A 23,890-nucleotide genomic window follows, 5' to 3' on the forward strand; every position below is an offset into this window, starting at 1 on the left:
AAAAAAAAAAAGAATAAAAAATAAATAAATAAACAATAATAATAAAATAGAACTCTACTTCACTGGCTGAATTATACACATTTTTTTTTGCAGTCTGGTACTGAGTTTTCAATTTTTGGTTCTTGTTTTCAAATCAATATTTCTAGTTTGAGTCTATAGTTCATTTCTGAAAGCTGCTCCAGTTTGATTCTTTTAAAACTTTCACACACACACACACATTATGTTGCTTCCACCCATGAAAGGTTATTTGCAAACCTATAGTACATTTTGTACAGTAGGTGGGCTAAGGATTTTTTTTTCTAATTTTATCAATTTTGTATATTTTTTACATAGTCTGAAAACTACTTTAGAGACCAAACTTTTTCAAGCCACTTCAGGCTTCCAGTAAGTGGATTTTTTCTCCTGCTGAGAAAACTAAATGGTGATTTGAAATCCACCTCTGTACTCCTCTCTCTCTCCTGAACCAGTATGAAGCTAATCATTACCAACATTACCATAGTCATTGAGACTTATTTATCCCCTCTCCATGTGAGTTTGTAAATCTTTATTTTGGAATATTGTCTTAGTAATGCCTGGTCCATGTCTTTACCAAAAATCCATCAGGCACTTACTATTTAATATTATTAGCTTGCTCTTTTCTCAGACGTTTCTAAACCATTTAGGTATTCTTGTATTTATTTCCTGCTTTCTGTTTAGATAATCAACAAGGACTAACTTTTCCTTTTCTTTGTCAGCTACGAAAAATTTTCTCCACTTACTTTCTAGAACCTTCTGTGGGATATAGGCTCCAATAAATTTCATTTTTGATGGTTGCCTCCATCACTAGTTGGTGCTACCTGCCATTTAAGAAGATTGGAGACCTCTGATATGAGAGTTCTGAGAAAGATTAGTGGAGTGAACAGATGAGATGGCATCAATGGCAGTATCACATTAAAAATTAGGATATTAGGAAAGAATTTGCCATTGTTAGCATTAGGGAATGTGTTAGTAGAGCTAATCTCAGGTGGTATGGTTACTTAAACAGAATTGGAAAGGAAAAATTAGCAAAACAAGTGTTCTTTGCTAGGTTAGCAGGAAAACAACCTAGAGGAAGACCTAGATGGATTGATACAGTAAAAAAGCACCTTAAAAGATAGAAATATAAGATCTGATAATATTGGGATCTTGACATATAACAGATTGATTTGGAAGAAAATTCTTGATTAGAAGTTAGTGATGGTGTAACTTTTTCATATTGTACTCCTGTACATCCCCTGAGGGTACATAACAGATATTTGATGTTGTGCATCCTCTTCTTACACTTGATTTTACATCAAACTATCTTCCTATATTTCCTTCAATTCTAACTGCCAACTTGCAACTTAAATATAGACTATGTTTAATGTTCCATTTATCCCATAAAACTGTACTGTTTTGAAAAGCTTTTCCTGGACATCTTGTCGTATACCTTTCCCAGATACAAAACTTTTAAGTGTAGATCCTTGTCATACCCTCATGATTTCTCAGCTATTTGACTTAAAGTTAAAATTTCATCTTGACAACCTTTATTTTTTGCTTGAATCCAGGTTGTTCTTCTCCCAGTTTTCTTCCACCATTCTTCTCACCCTCTTTTCAAACATTCTTGCATAAATCTTACCTGGAACACTTAGTAGAGAAATTCCTTTGTAATTCTCACATTCAGTTTTATTCCCTTTTTTATAGATGGGTACTCTGAAGTCTCTGCTCCAATCATCTGGAATTCAACCTTCTGACCAGGCTCTCTGAATTATTCAGTGTAGTTACTGCAAAATTTTTATATTACTATATTTGAACATTTCTGGTCGAATATCATCTTCTCAAACTGCCTTTCCACATTTCAAGCTTTTTACTGCTTTTTCTACATCAAATATTGATATATACTCCAGTTTGCATTTCTCTTGAAAATCTACTACTACAGCTCTGTCACTGCTTGTTTCATTTAACAGTCTTCCAAAGTAATTACTCCAGAAATCTAGGATAGCCTTATCTTTGATTAATAAGGAATCAAAGATGAAATATCATCTTTGATTCCTTTTATAGTACTCTTTCTTTTATTTGTAAGCTTTTTCAATAGCATCCTGAACATTTTGCCACCTTCCTGATATTTATCTTCTATATTCTTACTGAAGTCTTACCATGACTTTTGTTTAGCTTTTACACATAGCTTATCTCACATTTTTCTCTGTATTCTTTTAGCTGATCTTCTCTATTATTTTCTACGTATTTGTTTGTGGAAACAGAGTACTATTTCTTTTGGTTTTGCAGATACCTCAGTTAAAAGCTTAAGTATCTGGAAAAGAATGCCATGGAAGAAATTTGCTAACTCGTCTTAATCCAAGCTTAATTAGAACATTCAGTTGTCTGAATTTTTTAAGTTGTTTATATTACCTTTACCACTTTTTGAGATTTAATTGGTAAAAGTGAGGATTGTTTTTAATTTCTTGCTTAGAATTAGATTATGCTTTCAGAATGGTAGTTGTTTAAGATGCTTCTAATTTTGTTTATTTTTGCTTTCACCTTTTTATCAAAGTTGGTGGTCACCCTTCAAGCAATGTTTACTGTTGGACAGATGCTATGTTGCAAAGTAATAACAACCCATCAAGATCCTGCAAAATTAAAGAAAAGAGTTATATTGTCTTTGAATCCACAGGATGTCAATGAGTCAATTCATCCCTCAAGTTTATTTCATGGAATGGTATGTAGAGCAAAGGGCATTGATTGTCCTTTATTAGAGAAAAGGAAAAAAAATTGAATAAAATTTAAATAGTTGAATTTTTTTTCTCTGTTCAGTAACTGTTAATATTGTGTTTAATATGTGATTTAATTCATGTATGAAAGGCAAAATTTTGAATTTGAGAAAATAATATTTTATCCTTGTCTCCATAACACCATCAAAGTGGAACTATTTAAACAAATGAATACTGCTTTACAAATAGCAGTTGCTGCTGCTGCTTGCATAAAAGAACGTTTGCTATTAGTTTTGATCAGACCAGTAATAGTAATGCCCACAATCATGTTTTATATTATTATGTTTAATTAATTAAACATAATTAAGTTAATATAATTCCAAAATTATAATATCTGGTATGTTAATATAATTCCAAAATCATAATTACTAGTATGTTAATATAATTACAAGATTATTATTTTTTTCAGTTGATTTTTTTCTGTATTTTTGAAATAAACATACATCACTATGGTTCAGATTCGTTTAGATGCAGACAGCTTTGCACAGTTTCTGAGAACAAATGGCCATATTAATCAATGGAGAAACATGGACTTTATATTTAGTCAGGTGGCATGATTCACAAGACTTTTCTGATCAAGGCAAGCTGATGCAAACTTGGTCCATTCTGATTTCTGCTGATTGAGTTGCTTGTTAAGAGTAGGAGAATTGGCAGAATCAAGGGATTTGATAGATATTAGCATATGAAAGATGGCTGCTCTCCTTAAGTGATAGCAGAGCTGAAACTAATTTCTTCATTTTTATATGTAATAGACTATTTATTAAAGATAATATGACTAGCACAACATATCTCTTTAAAATCTAGATTATCTACGGCTATCACATTTATGACTCTCACTACAGCAAGCACTATTATAGTTTCAATAAAAATATTAAAAAAATTTGGAATTCCAGATAAAGATTACTTAATGCCAAAATGTAAATCTTTACTGAATATTCAACTATCTTTTCTTTTAATGATAAATAGCCAAGTAGCAAACTGGTATTTGTCCTTGGAACTTAAAAAGATAAGTGACAGAGAGCATGCAAGAATACAGCCTTCAGCACAAGAGTTATGTACTACTTGAAAATGATGAACTCCACCTGGGAATTAGTATATCTGCCTTTTTATTAGTACTTCTGCTTATCATATTTATCTGATTCGGTAGCTGTTTTGAGTTGGTGGATCTTGGAATTCCATTCAGAATTTCTCTGAGGGCAGACATTCTCTAAATATCATAGAATCATTTAAAAATTATTATTTCTAAATAAATGAACTCAGGATTAGTGCATAAATCATAGTTATTAAAGTTCAAAGCTGTATAACTGAGAGGAGACCTCCACATAGCCTTTAAAGGAATGCAGAGAACCGACCAGCACTTCTGACCTAATGTCCAATCCTCACCTTCTTGTGGTTCACCCTGTTGGGTATCTACCTGGATACTGAACAAACGAGGATGGGCTGGCAATTTGGGATTTAGCCAACCAAATTGTATTCTTATTGGTTAAACCAAAATAAAAAATGATGGTACAACATGACAAAATTTCATGCGGGCTGGGACGTCGCCTGGTTAAACAAGGCCCCATTGTTTTCGCCAGGAAAACCAGGGAGAACAGCGAAAAGTCAGCTACTGGAACAAATCTGAAAACAAACCTCAACTCAACATCACCAGAGTTAAAGATCGGTACTATCAACATAAGAAGCGGCAAAGAAATGGAGCTAGCTGAGGAATTAGATAAGTACCAGATCGACATAATAGGGGTGACTGAAACAAAAAAGACCAAAACTGGTGAGATCTTTCTGAGCAATAAATGCAAAACGTTATATTCAGGAAATGACAATCAAGGAAAAGAAGGAGTAGCCATAGTATTCAACACAAAATACGAGGCTAATCTTCTTGAGTGGCAGTCAGTCTCGAGTAGAGTAATGTGGCCAAATATGAGAATGGGGAACTGGACAATGAGACTTATTTGTGCCTATGGTCCCACAGAAGGTTCTGCTAAGGTAGAAGTGGAGGAATTTTTTGATGCTCTAGAGAAAGCAACTGACACAATGAAAAATGAAAAGTTGATCCTTGTTGGGGATCTAAATAGCAGAGTAGGAAATGATTGTGAGACATACAAAAATATTTTGGGAAAATTTGGAGAAAAGAGCAAAGCTAATAATAATGGCAAATATCTGTTGGATTTCTGCTCAGGACATGGACAGGTTATTACTAACATCATGTTCCAACATAAAAATGTGCACAAATTCACATGGAGAGAAGAGGCTAGGAATAAGAAAAGTCTCATTGACTATGTTATTGTTGATAGTGATGTTTTCTCCCTGGTGTAGGACACCAGAGTGTACAGAGGATTTGAAATTGGAAGTGATCACTATTTAGTCTTGAGCAGGATAAAATTGAATTTCATATTGAAAAGAATAACATGTAAGAAAGTTTTAAAGCGAATAACAGTTGAGCAGCTCTCAGATGTGAATTGTAGACTAAAATATACAAAGATTATTGGGGAAAAAATGAGAGTTTGAAAACAAGAACCAACCCTTGGAGATTCAGTGGCAAACCTTGATGAAAACCCTGATTGATTCTGCCAGAGAGGCATGTGGTGAGGTTGTCTGCAAAGATAGAAATATCAGAACTGCATGGTGGACACAGGAAGTTAAAGAGGCAGTGAAGGATAAGAAGAAAGCATATCAAAAGTTCCTGTCAAATAAGTCAGCTTGTGCTCTTAGAGAATAAAGAGACAAATGTAAGAAAGCTAATCACTGTGTAAAACTTGCTATATAAAAGTCATGGGAAAACTTTGGTAAGAACATAGAAAATAAATATCAAGAAGGTAGCAAGATATTCTGGAGGTTGTTGAAGAAGTTCAGAAATGGAAAAAGATTGTTGTAAAAGGAATTAGAGATAATAAAGGTGACATGAAAACTGGAGTAAAAGATATCCTTCATGTATAGAATAATTACTTCGAAAAATTGCTAAATGAAACAAGCAGTGATATCACAGTGGTAAAAAACACTGACCAGGCATACAGTTAGGAATACATATCCATACTTGAAGTAGAAAAAGCCATCAAAGGCTTGAAATGTGGAAAGGCAGCAGGAGTAGATGATATTCGACCAGAAATGCTGAAGTATGGTGTTATAAGAGTCTTACAGTGGCTGCACTGCATAGTTCAGAAAGCCTGGACAGTCAGACGAATTCCTGATGATTGGAGTACAGCTCTAATAGAACCCATATATAAAAAGGGAAATAAAACTGAATGTGAGAATTACAGAGATATTGACCTACTGGGTGTTCCTGGCAAGATCTATGCAAGTATACTTGACGGTTGAGAAGAATTGTGGAAGAAAATCTTGGCGAAGAACAAGCTGGATTCAGGCTAAATAGAAGCTGTCAGGGTCAGATCTTCTTATTAAAATTAGTTGAGAAAGCATGGGAATATAACAAAGACCTGTATTTAAGTTTTGTCGATCTGGAAAAGGCATACGACAAGGTGCCAAGAGAGAAGCTATTCAATACGCTGCAGTTATATGGTGTCAATGGTGGATTATATCAAGCAATACTTAGTCTTTATTTGAGTTGGAAGTCAGTAGTTAGAATTGAAGGAAGTACAGGAAGATGGTTTAATGTTAAATCTGGTGTGAGACAAGGATGTACATTATCCCCTCTGTTACTCATTATCTATATGGATCACATTATGAAGCAAAGTGGAATTAAACATGATATCAGAATTGGGGATGTTAATGTCAGCTCTTTGCTTTATGTGGATGATGTTATACTTCTAAATAAATCCACTACAAGTTTGCAGGATTCCCTGACTAAATTGAATAACTGTTGTAATAGATATGGTATGAAGGTCAGCAAGAAAAAGACAAAAACAATGAAAATAGATAGAATTGTTGAAAATATCAATTGTGTTTTGAATTGGGAACCTCTGGAACAAGTAAACCATTTCAGCTACTTAGGTACTATTTTTAGTGAAGATGGTGAATTAAATATGGAAATAGACAACAGAATCAACAAAGCTGGTATAGTAGGAAGTCAATTGAATAAATTCATATGGAATAAGAGAGAAATTAGTCGGAACACTAAATTAGCTGTATTCAAGACAGTATTCAAACCAGTTTTAATTTATGGATCTGAGAACTGGGTCAGAAGTAAAACACTTGACCAAAGACTAGAAACTGCATATGTGAGAGTCCTGGGAAAGATTAGAGGTGTGAATAGATGGCATCAATGGCAATATCATATTAAAAACAAGGATATTAGGAAAGAACTTGACATTGTCAGCATCCAGGAATGCGTTAGCAGAGCTAATCTCAGGTGGTATGGTCACTCTTGAACAGAATGGACGAGGAAAGATTAGCAAAACAAGTGTTCTCTCCCAATTTGGCAGGAAAACGACCCAGAGGAAGACCACGATATGGGTGGATTGATATGGTACAAAGTGCCTTAGACGATAGAAATATAAGATCTGATAATGTTGGAGTCTTGACAAGTAACATACTGATTTGGAGGAAAATTGTAGATAGGAAGTTAGTAAAGATGTAAATTTTTCATGTAGTACTATCATATCCTGTACACCCCTTGAGAGTACATGCAGGAATTTGATGATGATCATTGTTATAAAAGCATAGAGATGAAAAAGAATTAATTTTACATTGAAAATGATTGGAAAAAAAAAAGAAGAAAAAATAGAGATATAATTTTAAGACTCAAATCTAGATAAGGGTTTATTTGCAAATCTAGATTGGAATAGGCTTAATGAGGATTAACAATGTTCAGCCCTCACCTTCGTGTGGTGCACCCTGTTTGTAGCCACTAGATACCAAATGGATGGACTGGTCATTTGGGATTAAGTCAGCTAAATTATATTCTGTATTGGCTCATTAAGCCAAAAGAAAATGATGGCACAACATGCTAAATCATGCTGGTTGGTATTATGTCCCAGTTAAACAAATTTCCTGCTATATTTAATCAGGGAACTAGAGTGAACAATAAAAAGTTAACTACATTAACTCAAATTCAGCTTCAGCAAAATTAAAGTTAGGCACCATCCATTTAAGATATATCAATGGAAAGAGAGAAGATACTCACAGAAGAATTAGAGATGTACATTACAATATACAGGGTCTTGCCATAAATACTATTACAACTTCTGCACACCATTGCACTGCCCACAGAATTGCATGAGCTCATTTCCAATAGTGGTGCTGCATGCAGCCAACATTCGCATGTTTATCAGTAGAGAGAGAGAGAGAGTTGTCTAGCTATATGGGTTAACATGCATTGGGAAGATTAGGAGAAACATTTAGCTGTAATAGCATTTCACCTGTTATTTTCAACATGCTAAAAACATTTCGGATCAATAGGATGTTTGTGTATCGGGCTATTAACCATTATAATGATACAAAAGACGTATCTGACGACCAAAGAACAAGTCGACTATTCTGTATTAGGATGGAACAGCTTGTGTGTGAGGGCTGCGAAGGTGCACCACTGCCATAATGCTGTGAGAATTGAAAAAGCGGTGTTGTGAGATATGAACATTTCGCAGAGAACAATATCACGTGTACTAACTAATGATATAAGGGTGAAAGCCTATCATCGTTCTACTGAATGCTTCCTAACACCACAACTTATGCGGCAGAGTGTGATAAAATCAAAGGCACTTCTCTGGTGGTACTTGAACAACATACACAGAAATATCCTCTTCACAGATTTCACAGATGAGAAGATTATCACTATTGAAGAGTTGTTTGAGGGGGTGCTTAAGGGTCAAAGCTGTATAACTGAGAGGAGACCTCCACATAGCCTTTAAAGGAATGCGGAGAACCGACCAGGGCTTCTGACCTAATGTCCAATCCTCACCTTCTCGTGGTGCACCCTGTTGGGTATCTACTTTGATACTGAACGAACGAGGATGGGCTGGCAATTTGGGATTTAGCCGACCAAATTGTATTCTTATTGGTTAAACCAAAATAAAAAATGATGGTACAACGTGACAAAATTTCATTCCGGCTGGGGCGTCGCCCGGTTAAACAAGGCCCCCGTTGTTTTCGCCAGGGAACCAGGGCGAACAGCGAAAAGTCAGCTACTGGAACAAATCTGAAAACAAACCCCAACTCAACATCACCAGAGTTAAAGATCGGTACTATCAACGTAAGAAGCCTGAATGGCAAAGAAATGGAGCTAGCTGAGGAATTAGATAAGTACCAGATCGACATAATAGGGGTGACCGAAACAAAAAAGACCAAAACTGGTGAGATCTTTCTGAGCAATAAATACAAAATGTTATATTCAGACAATGACAATCAAGGAAAAGAAGGAGTAGCCATAGTATTCAACACAAAATACGAGGCTAATCTTCTTGAATGGCAGTCAGTCTCAAGTAGAGTAATGTGGCCAAATATGAGAATGGGGAACTGGACAATGAGACTTATTTGTGCCTATGGTCCCACAGAAGGTTCTGCTAAGGTAGAAGTGGAGGAATTTTTTGATGCTCTAGAGAAAGCAACTGACACAATGAAAAATGAAAAGTTGATCCTTGTTGGGGATCTAAATAGCAGAGTAGGAAATGATTGTGAGACATTATTTTGGGAAAATTTGAAGAAAAGAGCAAAGCTAATAATAATGGCAAATATCTGTTGGATTTCTGCTCAGGACATGGACAGGTTATTACTAACATCATGTTCCAACATAAAAATGTGCACAAATTCACATGGAGAGAAGAGGCTAGGAATAAGAAAAGTCTCATTGACTATGTTATTGTTGATAGTGATGTTTTCTCCCTGGTGTAGGACACCAGAGTGTACAGAGGATTTGAAATTGGAAGTGATCACTATTTAGTCTTGAGCAGGATAAAATTGAATTTCATATTGAAAAGAATAACATGTAAGAAAGTTTTAAAGCGAATAAAAGTTGAGCAGCTCTCAGATGTGAACTGTAGACTAAAATACAGAAAGATTATTGAAAAGAAAATGAAATAGTTTGAGAACAGGAATCAAACCTTGGAGATTCAGTGGCAAACTCTGAAGAAAACATTGATTGATTCTGCCAGAGAGGCATGTGGTGAGGTTGTGTGCAAGGATAAAAAAATCAGAACTCCCTGGTGGACACAGGAAGTCAAAGAGGCAGTGAAGGAAAAGAAGAAAGCATATCAAAAGTTCCTAGCAAATAAGTCAGCTTTTACTCTTACAGAATACAGAGACAAATGTAAGAAAGCTAAACAGTGTGTAAAACTAGCTAAACAAAAGTCATGGGAGGACTTTGGCAAGAATATAGAAAATAAATATCAGGAAGGTGGCAAAATATTCTGGAGGTTGTTGAAGAAGCTTAGGAATGGAGGAAAGAGTGCTGTAAAAGGAGTTAGAGATGATAAAGGTGACATGAAAACAGGAGAAAAAGATATCCTTGAAGTATGGAGTAATTACTTTGAAAAACTGCTAAATGAAACAATCAGTGATGACAGCACAGTGATAAAAAACACTGACCAGGCATGCAGTCAGAAATAAATATCCATACTTGAAGTAGAAAAAGCCATCAAAAGCTTGAAATGTGGAAAGGCAGCAGGAGTAGATGATATTCGACCAGAAATGCTGAAGTATGGTGGTATAAAAGTCTTACAGTGGCTGCACTGCATAGTTCAGAAAACCTGGACAGAGGGATAAATTCCCGATGATTGGAGTAGAGCTCTCATAGTACCCATATATAAAAAGGGAAATAAAACTGAATGTGAGAATTACAGAGGTATTTCCCTACTGAGTGTTCCAGGCAAGATCTATGCAAGTATACTTGAGAAACGGTTGAGAAGAATTGTGGAAGAAAAGCTTGGTGAAGAACAAGCTGGATTCCGGCCAAATAGAGGCTGTCAGGATCAGATCTTCACTTTACGACAAATAGTCGAGAAAGCATGGGAATATAACAAAGATCTGTATTTAAGTTTTGTCGATTTGGAAAAGACATATGACAAGGTGCCAAGAGAGAAGATATTCAATACGCTGCAGTTATATGGTGTCAATGGGGCATTATATCAAGCAATACTTAGTCTTTATTTGAGTTGTAAGTCAGCAGTTAGAATTGAAGGAAGTACAGGAAGATGGTTTAATGTTAAATCTGGTGTGAGACAAGGATGTACATTATCCCCTCTGTTATTCATTATCTATATGGATCACATTATGAAGGAAAGTGGTATTAAACACGATATCAAAATTGGAGATGTTAATGTCAGCTCTTTGCTTTATGCAGACGATGTTATACTTCTAAATAAATCTGCTACAAGTCTGCAAGATTCTCTGACTAAATTGAATAGCTGTTGTAATAGATATGGTATGAAGGTCAGCAATAAAAAGACAAAGACAATGAAAATAGGCGAAATCATTGGAAATGTAAACTGTGTTGTGAATGGAGAACCTGTGGAACAAGTAAAACATTTCAGTTACTTAGGCATGATTTTTACTGAAGATGGTAAATTAAATATAGAAATAGACAACAGAATCAGCAAAGCTGGTATGGTGGGAAGTCAATTGAATAAATTCATATGGATTAAGAGAGAAATTAGTCGGTACACTAAATTAGCTGTATACAAGACAGTGTTCAAACCAGTTTTAACTTATGGATCTGAGAGCTGGGTCAGAAGTAAAACACTTGACCAGAAACTAGAGACTGCAGATATGAGAGTCCTGAGAAAGATTAGAGGCGTGAACAGATGGCATCAATGGCAATATCATATTAAAAATGAGGATATTAGGAAAGAACTTGACATTGTCAGCATCCAGGATTGCGTTAGCAGAGCTAATCTCAGGTGGTATGGTCACCTAAACAGAATGGGAGAGGAATGATTAGCAAAACAAGTGTTCTGCCAGGTTGGCAGGAAAACGACCCAGAGGAAGACCAAGATATAGGTTGATTGATATGGTACAAAGTGCCTTAGACGATAGAAATATAAGATCTGATAATGTTGGAGTCTTGACAAGTAACAGACTGATTTGGAGGAAAATTGTAGATAGGAAGTTAGTAATTATGTAATTTTTTCATGTAGTACTGTCATATCCTGTACACCCCTTGAGGGTACATGGCAGGAATTTGATGATGATGATGAAGAGTTGTTTGACTACCAAAACCATAGATATATGTCCCAAATGGTTGCACAGCACATGCCATAGCACCAAGAATTAATAGAGGTCATCACTCTCATTTGAGAACGCAACTGACAAAGAGAAAGGAAAAGCTAATCCTTGTTGGAGATCCAAACAGCAGAATATGAAGTGAATACTAGACATATGGAAATGTTTTGAGAAAATTTTTGGAGAAAGGAGTAAATCTAATAATAAAGTAAATCATGCTGATTTTCTGTTCAGGATATGGACTAGTCATTACTACTACCATGTTCTGACAGAAAGATGTACATAAATTCACTTGGAGAGAAAACACAAGAAAAATCTCATTTATGTGGTTATTGATAGTATTATCTGAGATCATAAGGAAATTTGAAATAGCAAGAGATCACCGATTAGTTTTGAGCAGGATAGAAATGAACATCAAGAATGAAAAATATGTAAGAACTTGAAGAGGTGAATGTTTAGACTCAGATATACAAATATGATTCAGTTAGAAATGAAAAGTGGCAAACTGAAACATTTATTTGGTGCCGGAGGTATGTTGTGAGGTTGTTTGCAAGAAGAGAGAACAATCTGCATTTCATAGTGGTTGGATACAAGAAGTTAAAGAGGATAATCTTAAAAAATAAGAAAATATATTTGAAAGTTCATTGCAAATAAGTGAACTTGTGCCCTGAGAAAAATTTAAGAAAAAGCTGAGATGTATATAAGAATAGCTGAACAAAAGTCATGGAATTACTTGGTAAGAATACAGAAGATTAGTAATATCAAAAAGGTGAAATGTTCTAGAGGCTATTGAAGAAGCTCAGAAAGTTAGGAAAGTGTACCATACAAAATATTAGATGATAACACCAACATAGAAAGTTGTCTCCAGCAATATTTCTATGGTGCTAGAAAATATTGAAGAGGAAAATATCAAGAATATCTATCAATATTTTACATTAAAAAAAAAAATCCATCAGAAATTTGGAATGTGAAAAGGCAATTATAGTTTTCTCCATACCTTAAGAAGTTTTACAGAACCATATTTACTGAGATTTGTTGTTGATGAAATAATTAGGAAAAAATTATTAATATTATTATTACACACTCCATGGAATCAGCAGACTAGAGGTTCATTCAACTGACAACATATTTATCATATAGAATCTTAAAATCCTTAACACTCCTTCATCATCATCAAATTCCTGATATGTACCCTCAAGGGGTGTAAAGGATATTATGATAGTACTACCTGAAGAACTTACATCATTACTAACTTCTTATCTGCAATTTTCCTCCAAATCAGTCTGTTACCTGTCAAAACTCCAACCTTATCAGATCTTATATTTTTGTCTTCTAAGGCACTTTTAACCATATCAATCCACCTACATCTTCGTCTTCTTCTTGGTCTTTTTTCTGCAAACCTGGCAGAGAACACATGTTTTGCTAATCTTCCCATTCTGTTCAAGTGATCATACCAATTGAGATCAGCTCTGCTAACACATTCCTGGATGCTAACAATGTTAAGATCTTTCCTAATATCTTCGTTTTCAATATGATATTACCATTGATACCATCTGTTCATGCCCCTAATCTTTCTCAGTACTCTCATATCTGCAGTCTTTAGTCTTTGGTCAAGTGTACTTCTAACCCAGCTCTCAGATCCATAAGTTAAATTTGGTTTGAACACCATCTTGTATACAGCCAATTTAGTGTTTTGACTAATTTCTGTCTTATTCCATATATTTTTATTCTGTTGACTTCATACTATACCAGCTGTGTTGATTCTGTTGTCTGTTTCCATATCTAATTTGCTATCATCATCACTAAAAATCTTCACTAAGTAGCTGAAATGTTTTACTTTTTCTGTAGGTTCTCCATTCACAATGCAGTTGGTATTTTCAGTGCTTCTGCCTATTTTCATTGTCTTTGCCTTGTTATTGCTAACCTTCATACCATATCTATTACAACAGTTATTCAATTTAGTCAGGGAATTTTGCAGACTTGTAGTGGATTTATTTAGAAGTATAACATCTGCATAATGGAAAGAGCTGAGATTATCATCATCATCATCATCATCATCATCAAATTCCTGCCATGTACCCTCAAGGGGTGTACAGGATATGACAGTACTACATGAAAAAATTACATCATTACTAACTTCCTATCTACAATTTTCCTCCAAATCAGTCTGTTACTTGTCAAGACTCCAACATTATCAGATCTTATATTTCTATCGTCTAAGGCACTTTGTACCGTATCAATCCACCTATATCTTGGTCTTCCTCTGGGTCGTTTTCCTGCCAACCTGGCAGAGAACACTTGTTTTGCTAATCTTTCCTCTCCCATTCTATTTAAGTGACCATACCATCTGAGATTAGCTCTGCTAACGCATTCCTGGATGCTGACAATGTCAAGTTCTTTCCTAATATCCTCATTTTTAATATGATATTGCCATTGATGCCATCTGTTCACGCCTCTAATCTTTCTCAGGACTCTCATATCTGCGGTCTCTAGTCTTTGGTCAAGTGTTTTACTTCTGACCCAGCTCTCAGATCCATAAGTTAAAATTGGTTTGAACACAGTCTTGTATACAGCTAATTTAGTGTTCCGACTAATTTCTTTCTTATTCCATATGAATTTATTCAATTGACTTCCCACGATACCAGCTTTGCTGATTCTGTTGTCTATTTCTATATTTAGTTTACCATCTTCAGTAAAAATTGTGCCTAAGTAGCTGAAATGTTTTACTTGTTCCACAGGTTCTCCATTCACAACACAGTTGACATTTTCAATGATTCTGCCTATTTTCATTGTCTTTGTCTTTTTATTGCTGACCTTCATACCATATCTATTACAACAGTTATTCAATTTAGTCAGAGAATCTTGCAGACTTGTAGCGGATTTATTTACAAGTATAACATCATCCGCATAAAGCAAAGAGCTGACATTAACATCTCCAATTTTGATATCATGTTTAATACCACTTTCCTTCATAATGTGATCCATATAGATAATGAATAACAGAGGGGATAATGTACATCCTTGTCTCACACCAGATTTAACATTAAACCATCTTCCTGTACTTCCTTCAATTCTAACTGCTGACTCACAACTCAAATAAAGACTAAGTATTGCTTGATATAATGCCCCATTGACACCATATAACTGCAGCGTATTGAATAGCTTCTCTCTTGGCACCTTGTCATATGCCTTTTCCAAATCGACAAAACTTAAATACAGATCTTTGTTATATTCCCATGCTTTCTCGACTATTTGTCGTAAAGTGAAGATCTGATCCTGACAGCCTCTATTTGGCCTGAATCCAGCTTGTTCTTCACCAAGCTTTTCTTCCACAATTCTTCTCAACCGTTTCTCAAGTATACTTGCATAGATCTTGCCAGGAACACTCAGTAGGGAAATACCTCTGTAATTCTCACATTCAGTTTTATTTCCCTTTTTATATATGGGTACTATGAGCTGAGATTAACATCTCCAATTTTGATATCAGGTTTAATGCCACTTTCGTTCATAATGTAATCCATATAGATAATGAATAACAAAGGAGATAATGTACATCCTTGTCTGACACCACATTTAACATTAAGCCATCTTCCTGTACTTCCTTCAATTCTAACTGCTGACTTACAACTCAAATAAAGACTAAGTATTGCTTGATATAATGCCCCACTGACACCATACAACTGTAGCATTTTGAATAGCTTCTCTCTTGGTACATTATCATATGCTTTTTCTAGATCTACAAAACTTAAATACAGATCTTTGTTATATTCCCATGATTTCTCAACTATTTGTTGTCAAGTGAAAATCTGATCCTGACAGCCTCTATTTGGGCTGAATCCAACTCTTCACCAAGCTTCTCTTCCACAATCCTTCTCAACCGTTTCTCAAGTATACTTGCATAGATCTTACCAGGAACACTCAGTAGGGAAATACCTCTGTAATTCTCACATTCAGTGTTATTTCCCTTTTTATATATGGGTACTATGAGAGTTCTACTCCAATCATCTGGAATTCGTCTTTCTGCCCAGGCCTTCTGAACTATGCATTGCAGCCACTGTAAGACTTTTATACCTCCATACTTGACCATTTCTGGTCGAATATCATCTACTCCTGCTGCCTTTCCACATTTGAGGCTTTTGATGGCTTTTTTTACTTCAAGTATGGATAATATTCTGACTGCATGCCTGGTCAGTGTTTTTTACCATTGATTGTTTCCTTTAGCAATTTTTCGAAGTAATCACTCCATACTTCAAGGATATCTCCAGTTTTCATGTCACCTTTATCATCTCTAATTCCTTTTATAGCACTCTTTCCTCTGTTTCTGAGCTTCTTCAGCAACCTCCAGAATATTTTAACCAGTCTTCCCATGACTTTTGTTTAGCTAGTTTTACGCACTGTTCAGTTTTCTTACATTTGTATCTGTATTCTCTAAGAGCACAAGATGACTTATTTGCCATTAACTTTTGATATGCTTTCTTCTTTTCCTTCACTGCCTCTTTAACTTTCTGTGTCCACCACGGAGTTCAGATTTTTCTCTCCTTGCAGAGAACTTCACCACATGCCTCTCTGGCTGAATCGTCTATGTTTTCTTCAGAGCGTGCCACTGAATCTCCAAGATTTGGTTCCTGTTCTCAAACTCTTTCATTTTTTTCTTCAATAATCTTTGTGTATTTTAGTCTGCAGTTCACATCTGAGAGCTGCTCATATTTTATTTGCTTTAAAACTTTCTTACATGTCCTTCTCAATATGAAATTCAATTTTATCCTGCTCAAGACAAAATGGTGATCACTTCCAATTTCAAATCCTTTGTACACTCTAGTGTCCTGCAGCAGAGAGAACACATCATTATCAACAGTAACATAGTCAGCAAGACTTTTCGTATTCCTTGCCTCTTCTATCCATGTGAATTTGTGCACATTTTTATGTTGGAACATGGTGTTAGTAATAACCAGTCTATGTCCTGAGCAGTAATCCAACAGGTATTTGCAATTATAATTAGCTTTGCTCTTTTCTCCAAATTTTCAGAAAAGATTTTTGTATGTCTGACAGTCATTTCCTACTCTGCTATTTAGATTCCCAACAAGGACTAAGTTTTCATTTTTCATTTTGTCAGTTGCTTTCTCTAAATCCTCAAAAAATTCCCCCACTTCTACCTTAGCAGAACCTTCTGTGGAACCATAGGCACAAATGAGTCTCATTGTCCAGTTCCTTCTCCATTCTTATATTTGCTCACATCACTCTACTTTAGACTGCCTGCTATTCAAGAAGATTAGCCTACTATTTAGTGTTGAATACTATGTCTACTCCTTCTTTTCCTTGGTTGTCATTGCCTGAATATAACATTTTGCATTTATGGCTCAGAAAGATCTCACCAGTTTTTGTCTTTTTTGTTTCAGTCACCCCTATTATGCCAATCTGGTACTTATCCAATTCCTGTACTAGCTCCATTTCTTTGCCATTCAGGCTTCTTATGTTGATAGTGCCGATCTTGAACTCTCATGATGTTAAGTTGTGGTGTGTTTTACGATTTGTTCCGGTATCTGACTTTTCGCTGTTCGCCCTGGTGAAAACAACGGGGGCCTTGTTTAACCAGGCGATACCCCAGCCGACATAAAGTTCTGTCATGTTGTACCATCATTTTGTATTGTGGTTTAAGCCAATAAGAATACAATTTGGTTGGCTAAATCCCAAATTGCCAGCCCATCCTCATTCGTTCAGTGTCCAGTAGATACCTAACAGGGTGCAACATGAGAAGGTGAGGATTGGACATTATTTCAGAAGCCCTTGTTGGTTCTCTTCATTCCTTTAAAGACTATGTGGAGGTCTCCTCTCAGTTATACAGCTTAGTAGATAATTTTGAACCAGAAATGTTGAAATATGTGAGAATATTTTAGTGTGTTTGCAGTTCTTGCACTACATAATTCAGAGCAATTGATCAGATGGTGGAACTAGATGACTGGCATAGGCCAGGTTGTCAGGATCAGATTTTCATTTTGACAAATGGTTGAGAATTATTGGAAATATACCAATAGGAATATATTAAGTATCTATAAAAGTTAAATACCAATATATTTAAGTTTTATTGATATATGTCCATCATACTTCATGCTCTATATAGCTTCCATTCCTTTTTTTTTTTTTTCAATCCTTCCGCATGCTGATTTCAAAATTAATTAATCTTTTGATTTAATCTATGTATTAAGTGATAGAATAGTACAACATAGAGAAAATCCAATTAGTTATTGCTTTGTCTATTCTGCAATCAAAAATTGAAACTCTTCTTTATTTGTAAGTACTTAATTCATTGAGGAATCCATATAAAACTTAGTTTCATACCCTAGGGATAACAGAATAGAATTCAATTTACAGATGTAATACACTTCCTTCCATTCAATTACTGATATACTCTCATTTCCTCCATCAACATATTCCACTTTCTTATCATTTCGCCAGATTAAAATTTACTTTTAATCTATTATTACTATTCCACTTCCTTTCTGGCTATTTTTTTTCTAGCACTTTCTAGTAATGATCCCATTTTCTTTCTCTTGATATTGAAAAATTTCTACTGTATCCAAAAATCTCCTCTCTACTTATGTCTCAGTAATATCCTGTTTTCTGTCTGTTTACTAGTCCACAACTCTTTGATTGCAACTTCTTTTCTTCAACATCTGTAGTTTTATTCATTTATTCCATATTACTGTCCCACCACAGATGTGAGACCCATGGCTGAAGAAGGCAAATCCATTCTGATAATAAAGGGTAATCAATAGTGAGTGTTTATTATTATACATTGGAAAATTAGCTTTTCTTTTATGAAAATTCTAGTCTTTAAAGTGGTAACTATTTTGCTTTTAAAACAGTTGGAAAATTTTAAGTATAAAGTATGCAATTTTGCATGTTAGCAATGAATTCGTACATCACCTTATTACTTTCTCCCTTTCAAAATGAATTAACTCTTCTTGGCACCATGACAGCCATGGTTCTTGCATCTGAAGTTGGACAGTATTTTAGCCACTATCTCTATGCATTTTTCCCCTCCATACCTTCCAGGTGATTAGTTATAACAGGAACAGCAACTTCCTTTTCCTTACTCATTAGTTATTTGTCAACATAGCAGTTATACTCTGCCTTGTCTAAATTTATGACCTCACAATATGTGTTGTGCACTACTCTATAATTTCTGATTCTGACCAACTTTTTCACCTAATATCTAACCTACAGAATTGCTTTACAATATATAGGGTTAGCCTAAAAGAAATAGACAATTTAAATGCTTTATAAATTGAAATTTGTTTGTTACATCAGAAAACATTTAGTACTGTTTTATAGAAAAAGTCCTCAAGTTTACTACCTCCACTTTCTGTTTGTCTTCGTGACGTCAGCATCACGTGAACGCCCTTGACATAAGTCGAGCAGTATCGCCGCTAGCCAGGTGGAGAAGGCTTTCTGCATGATTGAATTTGCAAAAACAAATTCTGTTACTGTTGTGCAGCATCGTTTTACAACACGGTATGGTAAACAACCACCCACAAGGCAGTCAATCTACGATTGGAGCAAGAAATTTAAGGAAACTGGTTCTCTGTGCAAGGGAAAAAGTCCTGGGAGACCACCTGTATCCGAGGAAACAGTGACTCGTGTTTGTGAGACTTACATGCGCAGCCCGAAGAAGTCAACAACACGTGCAAGTTTGGAACTTCAAGTTCCACAAAAGACTGTGTGGAATATCTTGCGTAAATGTTTATGAATGTTCTCTTACTGGTTGCAATTATTGCAGAACCTCAGTGAAAATGACAAAATCCTCTGTCACTCATTCTGTATGGACATGCAGCAATGGAGTGAAGAAAGTGATGATTTCTTTGACCGGCTAATTTTCAGTGACGAATCAACTTTCCACATTAGTGGTGCAATGAACAAACACACGTTCGTATTTGGGGAACTGAAAACCTGTGAAAACAAAGTGAACGTTTTTTGCGCTGTATCCCGTAAAAAGGCATATAGACCATTCTTTTTCCAGGAAAAAACAGTGCGTGGAATAACTTACCTAGACGTGTTACGTGAGTGGCTGATGCCTCAACTACACGAAGGCAATGATAATTTGATATTTGTCCAAGATGGCATTCCGCCGCAAGGCGGAATGCCATCTTAAATTTCTTGCTCCAATCTATGATTGGAGCAAGAAATTTAAGGAAACTGGTTGGCTGTGCAAGGGAAAAAGTCCTAGGAGACCACCTGTATCCGAGGAAACAGTGACTCGTGTTCGTGAGACTTACAAGCGCAGCACGAAGAAGTCAACAACACGTGCAAGTTTGGAACTTCAAGTTCCACACTTCAAATTCCACTGTGTGGAATATCTTGCGTAAATGTTTACGAATGTTCTCTTACTGGTTGCAATTATTGCAGAACCTCTGAAAATGACAAAATCCTCTGTCACTCATTCTGTATGGATGCAGCAATGGCGTGAAGAAAGTGATGATTTCTTTGACTGGCTAATTTTCGGTGACGAATCAACTTTCCACGTTAGTGGTACAATGAACAAACACAACGTTTGTATATGGGGTGAAAACAAAATGAATGTTTTTTGCACTGTATCCCTTTTGGAAAAAGAATGTATGGACCATTCTTTTTCCAGGAAAAAACAGTGCATGGAATAACTTACCTAGACATGTTACATGAGTGGCTGATGCCTCAACTACAAGAAGGCAATGATAATTTCATATTTGTCCAAGATGGCATTCCGCTGCACTGGCATCTTGAAGTTAGAAATTACCTGGATGAAAATTTGCCTCGACTTTGGATTGGACATTCCTCCCAGAACATGGCTCTTACATAATAACTAAAACATTTTTTTTGAATGTTAGTCAAGTGGGTTTTAATTTATTGTCCTACATGTTTCGTGGATTTTTGCTATCGGCATCTTTAGGAAATACAATTGGTAAGCTATATGAAGGTAACAGACTAGGTTTTAACTGACAGTGTTCTAATTCATACAAAATTAGTATTGTCTATAGTCTTATATGGCTCTTACATGTTGGCCACCAAGAAGTCCAGATTTAACACTGTGACTACTACTTATGGGGGTACATAAAGGACAGAGTTTTTGTTCTCCCCCCCCCCCCCACAAGTGTGGACGATCTTAAACAACGCATCACAGTAGCTGCTGCGACTGTTGACATGGACATGCTGAGAAGTGTTTGGGAAGAACTGGACTATCGCATTGATATTTGTTGTGTTACAAAAGGGTCACACATAGAACACTTGTAACTTACCCATGTAAACTTCAGGACGTACTCTTCAAACCACCATGTAAGTATTTCAGCCATGCTATTAAAATCCTTCTTTCTGTAAAACTTTGGAAGTGTCTTTCTTTTAGGCTAACCCTGTATCTCTTGCTGTACAGTGTGTGTGTGTGTGTGTGTGTGTGTGTGTGTGTGTGTGTGTGTGTGTGTGTGTGTGTGTGTGTGTGTGTGTGTGTATATCCTGTCTCTTGCAATAGAGCAGCATTCTTTTACAAATTATCCTGGACATTGCTTTGCATTAGGGCACCACTACTTTACAGTATACTATTGAATTTCATTATTGTATTCATGATCACACCTTTTTCCTTCTCAATCTCTTTGAGCATAGTACTAATGATATGATATGTGACCCATAGTCCTGTCAATCTAAAATGAAGAAATATCCATTCTGAGCTGGTCATATCATCTTTCAGGCTCTCTCTTTCTGCATTAAATAGCAGTGACCCAAGGACAAAGCCCTGTGGTCTTTGTCATCTTCATCCCCTTTAGTTTTTTGTCCATACACTTTTCCTCTTTTTGATATATGTCAGAAAGCCACTTACTTAACCATGTTCTCCCCCCCCCCAAAAAAAAACACTTGTATTACTATTCGTGCACTTTTGACACTGACCTATGAATATTAACTGCTTTGTAGTTTTGGCACCATTCTTTTGTGTATTATAGGGGGGGGGATGGCAGGGTTTTCTATGTATAATGCTTATGGATAGAAAACCCTGTTTAGTTTTTTATTAAAACAGTCAGATCAGCCAGAAAATATAACAGTGAGCAGGCTCTTGATGCACTTGTCTTATAGTCTTAGATGCTGTAGCTATAATTCTACCAGCCCAACTGACCCCCACTCTTTTGCTGTCATTTTGCTCTTTCATATACTGCAGTGTGCACTGCTCTTTGTATTATGTCTGTGCCAGCTTGAAACCATATTATAGGTATGCTTTGCTGTACTGCCCCATTGTATCTGAAATATATTGAATTAGGATATTTCAGATGCAATATGAAAGTAGTGATTATATCTAATTATAGACTTTATCTGAAATTCTCACTTTCAAGTGTGAATTTCTGATAATATATAATGAGGCTTTTTGTATAGTGAGAGGAAACTAGATCTGTAACTGATACTTTAACTCAGTATTTGTATGAGTTTACTGAATTCTAAATATATACTTGAATCAGAATTTTCAAGAGATTCTAGCATATCCTTTCTCTTTTTACTTATATAGTTCCTGAATGCTGCTGTATCTAGTGTTGAGGATCATGGATATGTAATGGATATTGGAATAAAGGGTCTAAAGGCATTTTTAAGTAATACTGCAGTGACAGGAATACTGAATAGAAATAATCGACTTGCATGTGGCCAGTTAGTTCCTTGTATGGTTAATATGCCAAATTTGAAAGAGCATGCATCATTGGATGGACGATCTGTTATTCTAACAGCAAAGTCCAATATAAATGTCAAGGTAATTTATTCTCTTTCCTTAATATTTGTTGAAATGCTTTTTGTACTTTTGTACTTTTTGAGTCATATTCAAGAAAATATATTTAGATTTTTGGTATCCATATCTTTTTCATTTAAAAATAATTGTATGTAGCACTACTGAAAGGTCTTTCCAACTGACTACCAGTTGGAAAGACCTGCATTTGAATACCATCTGGGATGCAAGGAACATTTTTAAGGGTATATCACCTGACTGTGAGTAAGCTTGTGTCATAAAATTACCATCCTGTATGGCATTTTTCATCCAGTATAACAGATGGCCAGAGAACACACATTGACAGATAAAGCATACTAAGAGATAGAATGAACTGTATTATCAAAGTCATTTGGGTGTAGCAGACCATTGAGCATAGCATAAAAGATTAACATAACATAAAAGCATAGCATTAAAGATTGTGTTAAGTAAAATTTATTTTAATATCATTCCATTAGAACAAGTCATTATCAGCTAAAGCAATGGTGACATTGCACGGAATTTAGTTTCATTTAATTATGGTATCTTTTATGGACTAGAAGCAGTGGCTCTTCTGTACATAAGTCACTTTATGCTAAACTGTTGTAATATAAGAAGTGATTCCTTATTGGATCCTACATGTTTTATATTTTAGAGTTTTTCACTTTTTGAATGGCTAATTTGATATTTGTGATGATTTCTTTGGCCAGCTAATTTTCAGTGATGAATCAACTTTCCACATTAGTGGTACAGTGAACAAACACAACGTTCGTATATGGGGAACTGAAAACCCGAGAGCTGTAGTGGAGCATGTGAGGGAGTCAGCCGATGCCTTTGGCCCAACCTGTGCTGAGGTGTTTATGAGGATGTGCTGTGAACTTGTGATAATGACCATGTAAAAAGGATTGAGGTGGAACCATGTAACTTACACATTAGTGTATAACATGGGGAATATGTAGAATAACGTGTAAGTTACGTGGTTCCACCACAGTTCTTTCATGGTGATTATCACAAGTTTTCAGCACTACTCATGAAACCAAAGAGACAATACACAACTTGGATTTTCAATGTCTGCCTCACCTATCCCATTTGCCAGACCTGGTCCCATCTGACTATTTCCTATTCCCAAATTTAAAGAAAGACTTGACAGGAACAAAATTTACCACAGGTGATGAAGTCATATCTGCAGCTGAGGAAAATATGTGCAACAAGGAAAAGACTTTTTCATTGCTGCATCATTTGCAATCCTCTGAGAGAAAAAGTCTTTTCCTTGTTG

The 23,890-nt window shown here is 35.6% G+C and overlaps 1 protein-coding gene across 2 annotated transcripts in view; it reads left to right on the forward strand.

Moving 5' to 3' along the window:
- Positions 1 to 23,890, forward strand: part of Rrp5 (Ribosomal RNA Processing 5) — a 681,802-nt gene that overhangs the window by 54,010 nt on the left and 603,902 nt on the right. For both annotated transcript variants that reach the window (XM_090392300.1, XM_090392301.1), the window contains exons 5-6: positions 2,549 to 2,713; positions 22,387 to 22,623. In XM_090392300.1, the coding sequence (XP_090248426.1) occupies positions 2,549 to 2,713; positions 22,387 to 22,623 (402 nt within the window). The remainder of the gene's footprint in view (positions 1 to 2,548; positions 2,714 to 22,386; positions 22,624 to 23,890) is intronic.

This window comes from Typopeltis vanoorti, chromosome 5 (genome assembly GCF_054136105.1).
Source record: "Typopeltis vanoorti isolate ZY-2024b chromosome 5, IOZ_Tvanoo_1.0, whole genome shotgun sequence".
Lineage (NCBI taxonomy): Eukaryota > Metazoa > Arthropoda > Arachnida > Uropygi > Thelyphonidae > Typopeltis > Typopeltis vanoorti.